Source organism: Halyomorpha halys, unplaced genomic scaffold (genome assembly GCF_000696795.3).
Source record: "Halyomorpha halys isolate HHAL.00 unplaced genomic scaffold, Hhal_1.1 Scaffold270.1, whole genome shotgun sequence".
In the NCBI taxonomy this organism is placed as follows: domain Eukaryota; kingdom Metazoa; phylum Arthropoda; class Insecta; order Hemiptera; family Pentatomidae; genus Halyomorpha; species Halyomorpha halys.
In genome coordinates this window covers 399,857-412,796 of record NW_027105226.1, presented here as the reverse complement: position 1 = coordinate 412,796, position 12,940 = coordinate 399,857, and the positions used below count along the sequence as shown (strand labels likewise).

General features: G+C 32.9%; 1 protein-coding gene across 5 annotated transcripts in view; it reads right to left on the bottom strand.

Moving 5' to 3' along the window:
- Window positions 1-12,940, bottom strand: part of LOC106680610 (piwi-like protein Siwi) — a 63,734-nt gene that overhangs the window by 46,239 nt on the left and 4,555 nt on the right. The window contains exons 1-5 of one of the 5 annotated variants that reach the window (XM_067049607.1): window positions 8,990-9,079; window positions 8,863-8,901; window positions 5,676-6,265; window positions 4,418-4,478; window positions 2,515-2,613 (exon numbers count right to left, since the gene is read on the bottom strand). In XM_067049607.1, coding sequence (XP_066905708.1) covers window positions 2,515-2,613; window positions 4,418-4,478; window positions 5,676-6,260 — 745 coding nt within the window. In that variant the 5' untranslated portion in view covers window positions 6,261-6,265; window positions 8,863-8,901; window positions 8,990-9,079. Of the gene's footprint in view, window positions 1-2,514; window positions 2,614-4,417; window positions 4,479-5,675; window positions 6,266-6,889; window positions 6,979-8,862; window positions 9,080-12,940 lie in introns of those variants that run through there. The other 4 variants (XM_067049599.1, XM_067049603.1, XM_067049612.1 and 1 more) reach the window with 4 other exon arrangements.

The window sequence follows — 12,940 nt, the reverse complement described above, 5'->3', positions numbered from 1 at the left end:
AATAGTTGATTATTATATACAAATGATTTTTAGTTTTGTTTCTCTGTTTATGTATCAATATTAAATATTGTTCATTTGTTTTGTTGAACCAAAAAGCAAGCTAACCAATTTTCATCAGTCAAATATGAAAATACGTTAAAAAAACATAAAAATATGTTATTCAAAATAAAGAAGATGGCAGCGCATGTCTTTCTGAAATCTGTTGAATTATTGGTGTCGAGAACATAGATTGAAATTTTTCAAATTTTGTTGTTTCTCTACCATAATTATAAAAAAAAGAATAATCAAAGAAGAAATAGAAGACAATAACAATTATCAATAAAATATTTACATCACGAATCATAGCAAGTAAATTAGAGCGATTGTACTACAATCGATTTTTTTTAATTGAAGAGTGAATGTTGAAGATAGACAAGAGGAAACGAGCACTGGTTGTTTAGACGTGGGAGAGGGAGGACAGTCAGAGCGATCCACAATAGATGCTGTTAGATTGGTAATCGAGATGGCCCGCACAGCAATTGCAGGAGCAAGATGGAGGAGAGGTGCTAAGTGTTATGCAGCAATAATCACTCTAGACGTTAAGAATGCTTTTAACACTGCAAGATGGACATGCATAATAGATGCCCTACGGAATATGGTGGTGCCAGCCTAACTTATGAGAGTTCCCACAGACTACTTCAAAGATAGAGTTCTGTTTTACTTTTCAGACATTGGCCAAAGGAGATTGGTGGTGTCCCACAGGGCTTGATATTAGGGGCTCTTCTGTGGAACGTCACGTACGACGCCATCAATCTTCAAATTGGCAATGCCAGAGGGAGGATCAGTTGTGGGATTCACAGATGACGTTGCAGTTGTAGTGGCGGCAAAGTACTAGGAGGAAGTTACCCTCATCACTAAACAGGCTGTTGCCACGGACCGAGGTTGGCTGCCTTTGGTAGACCTACAACTTCCAGATCACAAGACTGAGGTTCTCCTAGTAACTAGCAGGAAGCAAACTGAGTCCATCACTGTTATGGTGGGTAGGCACGAAATTCGTTCCCAGTCTTGTTTAAAATACCTAGGAGTCACGATCAATGCCCGTCTCTGCTTTAATGTTCACACAGAGTATATCAGCGCCAAATCTGCTAAAGTAGCATTCTTTTTGTGATGCATTATGCCAAACGTTGGAGGTCTCAGAGAAAGTAGCCGAAGGCTTCTTGCTACTGTTGTCCCCTGCATTATATTATATGCAGCCCCGATTTGGAAAGAAGCGATGGTTACCATATCATACAAGAGACTGATGGTTTCAGTTAATCGCAGAGTTTATTTAAGGACAGTAAGTGCTTTTCAAACTGTTTCCTATGAAGCGGTATGTGTGATAGCCCGAATGCCACCCGTGTAACTCCTCTTGAAGAAAGAAGCAGGCACTATGTAAGACACTTACACGCTTCTAAAGAAGAGCGAAAAATAACCATCGAACAGTGGCAGCAGCGTTGGGAGGCTGCAGATTCTGGGAGGTGGACTTACAGGTTAATACCTGATATACCTGATGTGGGCTTGTGGTATGGCAGCCAGCATGGTGAGGTGGATTTTTACATAACCCAATTGTTGACCGGACATGGATGCTTTAGAGCTTACCAGTACAATTCAAACTGGACAACACCACAGAATGCCCTGGATGTCAGACTTGAGGAAACACCGGAGCACGAGTTTTTGCTTGTATTCAGTTTGCTCAGGAGAGAAGCAAATTTCAGAGTGTATGGAGGAAGCATCACACCAGAAAATGTGGTGAGCTATATGCTACGCTCAGACCAGCATTGGAACACAGTGAAGAGATTCACCACAGTCATACTCAAGAGGTTAAGAGAAGAGAGGGCTAGGAGACATGACTAGCATAAAAAAGTGAAAACCATGCAAAGAAAGCGAGGTGGCACTCAGCCATTTCCCTTCATGAAGTGATGCCTAGTGGCGGTCCCGTGGAGATGAATGGACAGGTGTAGGGCGGTGGTTTTAGTGGGTAAAAATCCCACACACGGATAGGTAAAGGCCTATCCATGTCTTTTGAAGATTTCCACAGACCCTCATAAAAAAACACGACCATTTTGTGAGACTTGGTTATTTTGACTCAAGGAATTTTGAAAAATGCATTCCATCGAAAACTCAAATTTGAAATTTTTTATGATCCTAATACTTCCCCCTTAATATATATTTTATAAATAGGTAAATGAAAGTAAAAGTTCTACAGACGTTGGTGATTCCAAGGTTCCATATAATCCTTAATAAAGTAACAGTTAAAAATGGAACAACAAAAGAATCTGCCCGCATTTACATCGGAAGGATGCAGTTACATATTTTAAAAAAATAATTATAATTTTTTAAAACACAAACAAATGAATAAAATAAGAAACAATTATATAAAAAGGTTAGTATATAATACATAATCTTAATAGATATAAAGACACTAATTGAAACAAAATACTCCTTAAATCGAATTACGAAAGAAAACAAAATGATATATTGCAAAAAAAAACAAACCAAGTTTGACGCTCAAATTATCTGGTCTTGTTTTGGGCGGAGGTGTCACAACTGTTAATCTTCCTCTCATCATGCCTCTACGTAAATTTCCTGGCTTACCTGTCCAAAACATAAAGTACAAATTTAACACCAATTTATTAAGTTTTTAGTCAGGAACATTGATTTTTTTGGATCTTGGAGATATCATAAAGTATTTATTGAAACATTTGAGTTTTCAAAGAATAAAATGATTTTAAATTTTTAAAAAATAATAAAACAAAAAACAGGACTGGATTACTTTAATCAGGACTCTTTTTTAATCTAATATTAAAAAAAAAATTAAAATAATGGATAAATGTAATAATTTTTCAACCTTCAATTTAAAATAAAAACGTGAGGGCTGGCTGAAAAATAATTTCCACATGCTTGTAGAACATAAATAAAAAAAGGAGCCAGATGAGACAAAAAGTACATTAAAATACACTTCTTAAGCTTCAAAATGAGATACTAAGTTTTTAACATAGTTTAGGATTAAGACTAACATGTAACATGTTTTTTTTTATTCAGTCACTAAAAAATGTTTCTAACTTTTCTTGAACCCAGAGCTTGACAGCTACCTTAACATCATAATTTGAAGTGTGATGATAACCCTTGAGAAGAAGAAAGAAAGAAAAATCGCAAGGTGCAAGATCAGGGGAGTATAAGCAAGCCATTACTGTAGTATTGCTGACATATCATATCATCTGCTTCTCAAAACAAAATGGATGAATTCATTGAACTTAAGTATATGAGTAAAATGTTCTTTCACTTGGCACTTGGCTGACTGTAACAGGGCATTTCGTTTGTGCTCTACAAGCTACAATAATTTTCTTGCTTTTTTATTCAGCCTACCCTCGTATTAAAAATCCTCCGAAATATTTAAAACAAAATTAAATGATAAATAACTAAAACAAATGAAACTTCTTTAATATAATAAACCAAAACTTGGTAACATTTGGGAAGAGAAAATATAACAAAACAGAATAATCCTTACCTTCAAGGAAAACATTAACTTAAACAGTGAGTTAAAAAGGAAAACGAAGGTTACTTGAAATCAAAAAGTCGTCTTATATTCAAGGTTGCCTTCACCTACAGATATAGTATGTAGTGTACTCTTCTTATGCAAAGATGTTATGGAATTATGGAGGCATTAGAAACCAAGTGAGTTGAGGAATCACCTTAGCAACCTCAAGAATGCGGCGAGACAACAGTCCGAATCCAGCCTGGAGGATTTGGATGACTTTTATTTCTTGTCGGTCCCGTAGAATGAAAACTTGACTCTACCATTCTAGGTTAGAATACGTTAGGTAAGCTACTTGTAGGATCATCTACCCTCTTCCCATTTATCAGAAATGACCAGGTAGGAGATTAAGAAAAAAGTTAAACCATGATGTCATCTCTGGTGTATCTATTTGGCTGATCTATTTGATGCGTCTATTTGGCTGAAGACAATGTCTGATAAATTTAGGAATGCAATTGACGGAAGGAAACTTGAAGGTAAGAGTACTGATTAGTTTCAAATCTCTTGTGAGATGTATCATCATTTTCTGTTTTACTAGCTGACACAGGAAAATCAATTTCTTAAAAGTTTTCAAATTTTATTTAAAAAGTATTCATTAAATTATAACCATTACGCAAAATTATTTGTTTGTGAATTAACTTGTGTATATTTCGTCTTAAGATCCTAAATAATAAAACATTGTTAAAACAACATTAATGACATTATAGTTTTTAATCCATTACAAATAAAAAAAGAAAAAAAATCAAAGTGCAGTGTAACACTGCTTCAAAAAGTGCATTGTTAAGACTGCTAAGCGCCTGATATTGTAATATAACTCAACTTCTTAGCTGAGATAAAATTAAAGATAAAGTAAATAAAACTTACTTTCACCAACTTTTAGTCCTTGGAAGGCTCCAGAAACTGATTTTATCTCTGGGTCAATTGCCTGAAGAAAAAATAAAATAAACATTCAGTTAAAGAAAAACTATTATCAATCAAATAGCTTCAAAATTGTATTATATTAATTTCAATAAGATATCATATATTCATCATAATATAATTTAAAATAGACAACTTATTATACCACCCATTTAACACAAAAATTCATCATTTAAAAAGTTGATTTTTGGAACATCATAGTGAATACCAATTTCAGTAACTGAAATTCTCAACTAATTAGAAAGAAATTTCAGTTCTTTTTCCATTAACCCAAAGATTTTTGTTTTTTTCAATATTTTTATTTAAAAGCTCCGAGAAAAGGAACAGCCTTCCATCGAAGACTTACCTATATACCAAATATATATCTTTATATACTTGGTGTATATACAAATATATCTTATTTTACTCATTCTTTTGCTGATTTTTTACAATCCTTTTTGAGCCAAGGGTTTCAAGGTCAGCAAAGATTAAGGACAAGAAGTAACCATGAAATACAAAACACACATTGGACATCTCTTCTAGTACAGCCCATTATGTACGGTCTAAAATTACCTGAATGATAGGCATTCCTGTTTGCTCAACAACTCATTTTTAGCATAATGCTATCTGGTTAACCAAAGTTAATTTAAAATGTTCAAAGAAATATTATATTACATATATGATTCAAATACTTAATTATGATTAAAAATGAGCTATTACAATATATTGCAATAACCCTAAATTAATACGGTCTTTATCTTTAATACTGTTCACTTGGCAATATTTAACTGACTTCTTTTAGTCCATTCTAAAAATGCATGTCCCCTAAATAATGATCTCCTAACAAGGCAGAGCATATTTTAAACTGTCCATAAACTTGAAAAAGATATTTATGATTTTTTATTCAATTTAACCATCAAATGAACCAGAGCAAAAGGGACCGAACCCACAAAACTTCGAAAACTCCAATATTTTTTATTTTGTTCACACAGTGCTCTCTTTTCAAACCTAATTTTAACTTAGTGGGCTGTCCAAATAATTCTGTTTTTAGTCTAAATGATATGTGATTGTTGCTCAAGCCATATTGTTTGACCTCTCACCACATAATTAACGTTTTGAACAACCACATTTTACAATATTTTTAAGTTGTTTAACGTTACTAAATATAGAAATTGAATTTATCTGAATACATAAAAAATCTCTAGAGGACAAAATTTATGCTCACACATGCTCCCTCTTCATGACGCTCTTGTTGTGGTTGTGGTGTTGGTTGGGATTGGGATTGTGGTGGTTGCTGCTGCTGTAGCATTTGTTGAACACCAGAAGCACCAGGCTGCACCTGCTTCGGAACAATTCCCCTCGCTCGACCAGCACTTCTAGATGGCTGTTTCTGTTGCTGCTGAGGAAGACTCGGAAACTGCTCAGATGACGAGGTGGGTGACAGTGGATATTGCGCTGGTAAGGCCTGCTGTGGTTGCTGGGATGAAGCAGGTCGTTGACATGAAGCAGCTTGTTGCTGCTGGGACGAAGCAAGTCGTTGATGTGAAGCAGCTTGTTGCTGCTGGGATGAAGCCGGTCGTTGTTGTGAAGCAGCTTGTTGCTGCTGGGATGAAGCAGGTCGTTGTTGTGAAGCAGCTTGTTGCTGCTGGGATGAAGCAGGTCGTTGATGTGAAGCACCTGGTTGCTGCTGGGACGAAGCAGGTTGTTGAGGTGAAGCAGCTTGTTGCTGCTGTGGTACTACCGGGACTCCACGGGCTCTACCCTGGGCCCTGCCCCTAGCCCGGGCCTTAGGTGGTTGCCCTTCGGACATGTTTCCTAAATTAAGAAAAAAAACTCTTTTATGTATGGACAAGAAAATATCTATTGATGTATCAGCAATTACTATGTAAAAAAAAAAAAAAAATCAGACTTACAGAGTATGGCTTATGTTTAAAATACAAAATACATAACTGACCAATATAACTTATCTAGCTAGATACTTCAAATATATTTTTAAATAAAATATAATGCCAACAAATCATATAACAATGCAACATTTGGACCAGAGGCAATCATAAAATTTACCAACATTTTTTTTTTAGTTAGTCCATCTTTAGAAATTTTAGAATAAGGAGCTAGGGTTAAGTTCTGTACATGTAAAGCACCTATTTAAGAAAAATAGGGGTTAATTTATATAGGTCAAATATAATTTATTTCTTAATAATATAATTTAAGCAATAATAAGAATGGTAATGTGAGTTAATGAATAATATAGTTCAGTATAATTTTATTAATTTTAGAAGATTGCCTAAAACTTCCAGATTCCTAAAAACCAGTTAGTTCTCTTTAATTAACTGATTCCATAAAATTATGATTACACAAATTTAAAAATGCCGTTAAGCCCAAAATGGAAATTAGTAAAGCTACATTTGAATACACATAAAAACATTTTCAACTTACAAGAATATAACTTCTAACTATTCAACTGATTAAGTTAAAATACATAATACTAAAGACAATTCCAAAATATATCCCTAAACAGAATAGAATTAACCTTTAATCTTAACAATATAAACACTGATAAGATGAATAAGATATGAGAACATTCTTATTTCTGTGTTGTAGATAATTTTGCCAAAAGTTTTATGAAAATAGGAAAAATATACATTAAAAAATGAAACTACTTCCAACACAATTATGAGGTATTTGAAACAAGTAATCCCCCTCCCTTTTATAAAAAGTTGGAACAAGCAAAGGCCATTTTTTAAAGTCTTTAATTTTTAAATCATAAATTAAAAAAAACAAAGTATCGATACACTACACCTAATCAAGAAACAACTTCCAAAAAATTTAAAATAAACATGAAAACTAAAGCATAGAAATTACAACAGTTCAATGAGTATCATCACCTATAATATACAAAATAAATAACAGTTATTATAAATTAGCTAACTAATTTTAAATACATCTACTTCAAGAAAAATGAAATTCGAGACATCATTCATTCTGATTTCATTAACTACACAATACAGAGAAGTATGATCAACTTTTACTATTCAGATAAAAATATTATGAAAATAAGTCCCATAATTGAAAAGTTTATTGTGTACAAGGATTCAATCCATTCCCTCTTACATATGTATAGATGTTTGTGAAAATTTTCATTAAAGTCTGTTGTTTCATTATAAACATCTGATTACCATACGTTCTAAATTGTATTGATTATTAATTCTCCCAGGAATAACTAGCAGGTATCAAACGGCCATCTTGTCCTGTAGAGCTGATGACTCTACCTTCTACAAATATGAAATAATACTCAATAAGAAATTATGAACAGGAAATTAAGAAACTGTGTCCCTTAAATTCAGCCGATTCATTCCACACAGCTGTTCTATCAACAGACTATCTCAATGTCACCATTCTGCATAGTCTTCAAGTTTACGAATACGTGCCATATTTCAAGTTAATTAGATAATCGGAACTGAAGTATAATACCATTAAAAGTCATAATTGACCAGTAAAACTAAATAAAAGTGTTTAAAAATGATACAAAGATCCAGTATCCAGACAGGTTATCCAAACAGCATAGAAAAAAATCTAGGCAGAAAATGGAACTGATTAGGTTACTGATATAATATAATATACTAATAATTGTACTTAACAATTCACCATGAAAGGAATATTGTGATTATGATTATGTTGATTTATTAACATCTAGCAAATGAATTATTGAGCCTACAAAAATAATAAAGTCAATTTGAAAAAAATTTACAGTAATGTCATTACTCTCTGACAGAAATAGATCATTAAAGCTCATCCGGACAAGAAACGTGACACAAATATGGCATGTTTTTTTGTTGTTTTAGCACTATTTAAAAGAAAACCAGTTATTTAAAATATATAATAAGGATTTTATCCATCATAATGGTAACCAACTTCAGTTTCTGTCTGTACTGAACAACAACATTTCTCAGGAGTGTCACTTTCATAGGCTATATCAATTTTAGGATAATGCATTTTAATGTAAATACAAATTTATCCTGCATAAGAAAGAATAACATAGAATATTACGTTATACTCTCATCTCTTATTTGTAACAAATTCTTTTATACATAAGAGACTACACATTACTGGACAATACTCAAAATTATTAGTTACTAAGATCATTAATGAAAATACATATTCTTCTGCAAGGAAAAGGAATACAAGCATCCTAAGCTCCTAACTTCTTTCAGGGATTACTGCTTAATCAGCAAAGTTTATAAATATCTCCTCATGGCATAGTACAAGGTTAAAACTAAAAAAATATAATCCTATCTTAATTATAGTAAAAATATAAATGGTACCAAGAGGAGAATTAAGGAAATGGACAAATCTTTAACAAATTATAACTTTACTAAAACCCCACAATAGCTAATAAAATAGAAACTCACAAGTTTTGAGTCACCTAAATCAAATGCTGTTAACTGGACCTAAAAAAAACGAAAAACAAACCACAACTTAGGTGAAATGTAGTAATGTTATAGGTAAACAAATGAATTCTGATATGAAACAACTTACCAGCTTCAGCAATATGAGGAGGGAAAACATGGGATGTCAGGATTGATATACAAAAATTTAACATCAACGGCGGAATCCTTAGAAAAAGTTCAATACCATCTTTTCAAAATCAAGAAAAAAAAAATAGCATAATTAAAACGATTATCTTAAAACTAAATTTCCATCAATAATCACTGAAATATTTAATAAAGGACAAAGAGGGGGGGGCGAAAGATAATACATACTGTTGCATAAACATGGTTTGAAAAATTAATAATATTGATATTATACGATTGTAATACATAATACCTAGGGTAAGGAAGGGGAGTTGAGAAAATCACCAAATTAAAATGGTTTAAAAAATTAATAGTATTGTTATTAAATGATAACAAGGAAAGAGGCCAAACCATATTAAAGTTTAAGAAATGCTAACAAGTTTAAATTTAAGACAAAGAAGATGGATGGTCCTGAGATCTCCTCTAGAAATGTTATTGGAGTTCAATCAATGGGTAGATTCTCCTCATGTTTGTGGTTGTACATATTTTTATACAGTTCTAAATAACAATAAATGAATTATTAAAAAAAATCAAGACAGCTCTCTAACCTTGTCGGAGGTTGTTTTCGTTTTCAATAAGAGCAATCAGATTTCTCTTTTTAAACGTAGTTATAATGTAGCACGACAAAAGTTTTCAAATACTTTCTATTCCTAATATCTAAATGTTTTCAAAGCAAAAGATAAGCTGTCTAACCAGAATACAGGGATGGGTCAGGAATTAACATTGTCTCTTTATTTTTGGTGTTGTTGTCATTAATACAGTAACGTACATTGACTAATACTTATAAAAGGAAATGATTTCGTAGTAACAGAACGGGAGCATAATATCGGGTCCACGCCTATTACTCATTTAAGCGAGAGTTGAAACTCAGCTCAAGTATTTTTTCCCCAAATAATTCTCTACTCAATATAAATAACACTGGTTATTGGTGATGATTTGTAAATAAGAGAAGAAAGGGCGTTGCAGGTCCACGACAATTCCTCGTTTCAGCGGGATTTATAATGCAGCTAGATATAAGTAAATGTAAGATGAGTACTCAAACTTTTTAACTAGTACACTCCCTCTTCAAATGCATTCCCAATGCGGAAAAAAGAGGTCCTCCCTCTACCCGTTTTACCATTACCCACAGATTTCAACCCCATGCACCCGTGGGGCTTAGGAAAACAAGCTAGTGCACTATGTACCCATAAAAGCTGACATAAATTTCTACTCGCCTAAAGAAGGTTTCATATATTGTTTAAATTTTTCTAAAATTCAACCAATTCGTCTTTTACAATCTAGCTATTGTCTTAGGAGTATTAGTAGATACAAATATAAAATTTAATTTTATTGTTTCAATGGAAGAGTATTTCAAAAACATGTATAGTACGTCTAAAATAAGTTTGCCTAAGGGGAAGGGAACTCACGCATCTCCCACCCTAGCTCCTTCTCCCCTCTACACCATAACAAACCACTCCTACCGGGCACAAACCTAAGATACAATGATAAGAATAAAAATTAGTAACAATGGCAAGAGTAAACATTTTTATAAAAATACGTAAAATATACAGTTAAAAACGTACAGGAGATGTACATAAAACAAAAACAATACGGGGAAGGAAAAAGATAAAAAAAATAGAGATTAAATAAACGTCATGAAAGAATAATAAAGATTTATTATTACTTATTTATTTATAATTATTCTTTCATGACGTTTATTTAATCTCTATTTTTTTTTATCTTTTTCCTTCCCCGTATTGTTTTTGTTTTATGTACATCTCCTGTACTTTTTTAACTGTATATTTTACGTATTTTTATAAAAAATTTTACTCTTGCCATTGTTACTTATTTTTATTCTTATCTTTGTATTTTTATTCTTATCATTGTATCTTTTTAGCCCTGATGAAGCCCTGCAAAGTGGGGCGAAACGTCGGAAAATAAATAGTTTTAACTATTTTTATTTCTCCTTTGACCGCAACCCTGACCATCTTCTTATATATCAATTTTTACGGTCAACTATATATACATATATACAATATTATATAGATGATTTCTGTCTGGAAATATACTATAATTGGTGAGGTAACATTGTTGAGTTGACATCTTCACGGATCACAAGTGGAAAAAAGATAAGATCCAATGAGCACAATTATTCATCATATACTCTCTAAAAATAATAGGGGGAAGAATAAAAAAGAACCTTTTTCAGATTCCTATTATGCTTTTTAGATTACATTCTTCCTATTATGACTTAAAATTTAACATTTTAATAATCTCAGAATTTTTAATGAAATTAAACCAAAAAAATGCAACCATCGTAGAAGAGGTGGTTAATATTTTTGCCAGCAATCCCAGAAGGACGCTGATCTCATAGCAAACTTCCTCATCACCTCTTATATATTTGTATTCATTGTGTGTATTCTATGTATAATAATTAAGTTTATGCTCGATTTTCAATAATTTACTCTGATTAGAGCTAATAAATATTTAAAAAGTAATGATTGAATTTTATGAAGTAGCAAAAAAATGGTGGCGGTATTTCTTGGAATGCTAAATTACAGATCTTTCTTTAACCCAATGTTTCCGAATGGAATATATACACATAAGACATAGTTACAGTCAGCTGTAGAATACATTTAATTGTATACGCAAAAAGCAATGCTTGTACAGAATGAACCTTATATGAAAATTAACTACTAGTCTGTGAATGGTTTCTTTATCAAAGCTAACCGTGTTATGCTTGAAGAAGTTTGTCGGGGGGTGCGGTTACCTAACCGTGTTATCTTTTTTTTTATTTTCGGGCCGTTTCTTGGCTGGATTTTCAAAACAAGGTTTATCGCTCCTCTCAAAAGCTTCATCTTCTTTTATTTTTCTCAAACTGTTTTGTTTTTCAAGACATCTGTAGCCTGGGAAACTCTTTTCTTAACAGAGGATACATGGATCGGACTACTCTCAGGCTGTTTTCATGAATTTAAATACGTTCATAATTACGTTTTTAGTTTGAGAGTGGATAGGTTTCCCTCTGCTTGATTACTTGACATGGTAAACTTACAACCTTGGGAAATTAATGAAAAATAGTTTTGGAAAACTGATACTAGGAATTTCTATTTGTAAAGTTGCAGAAGTAGGTCGAGAAGAAGAAAAGAAAGGTAGTCCAGTCAAAAGAGTATGGTGGTTGTTGGAACACCAACCCTCTACTCGTATGTCTCTACTCTCCACTCGGTCTGTTCCAACAACCACTTCTGACTGCGCATGCTCCACACAGGATTTGAGAGGGATAACCACGTACTATCCACGCTCCATACAGTTCCAGACAGTAGAAGTGGTTGTCCACCAGATCAAGTGGAGAGAATACAGAAGAGTGGAGGGTTGGCGGGCGAACCTTTACCACTGCGCATCTCTTCCTTTACCCACAGGCACAATTTCATCTTAAATGGACTATAGATTCTGGAAGTGACAAATTTTGAAAATTATCGAAGTTACTATTGGTGAAATTGTAAACTGAATAATAATAAAAAAAAAAAACACTTGGCAAGTATATAAATCAGTAGAGCTTCCTCACCATTTCTATTGGTTAGGTTTTTTCTTTTCTTTTAAGCCCTATGGGTGCCTGAGGATGAAGTCATGATGAAAACGGGTTGAAGGTAGCCTCTTTTTTCTGGTAATGCATTTTAAGAGGGGACTGAGGAAATTTGATTATTTGGGAATGGCTAGCTATTGGGTAGGTACATACACAATTAACTATATTTCAAAATTAGAAAATAAAGTCTACAAAAGGAGCCGTTTGAAACATATGCTTATCCAGTGGCTGGCTGTTTTATCTTTTGTTTTTTATGTTGTTTTTGTAATGGAGTCCTAGACTCAGGTTTTATTATAAAACTGTATTTTTAATGTAATGAGATTTGTACAAGACTTTGTCTTTCACAAATAAATATAT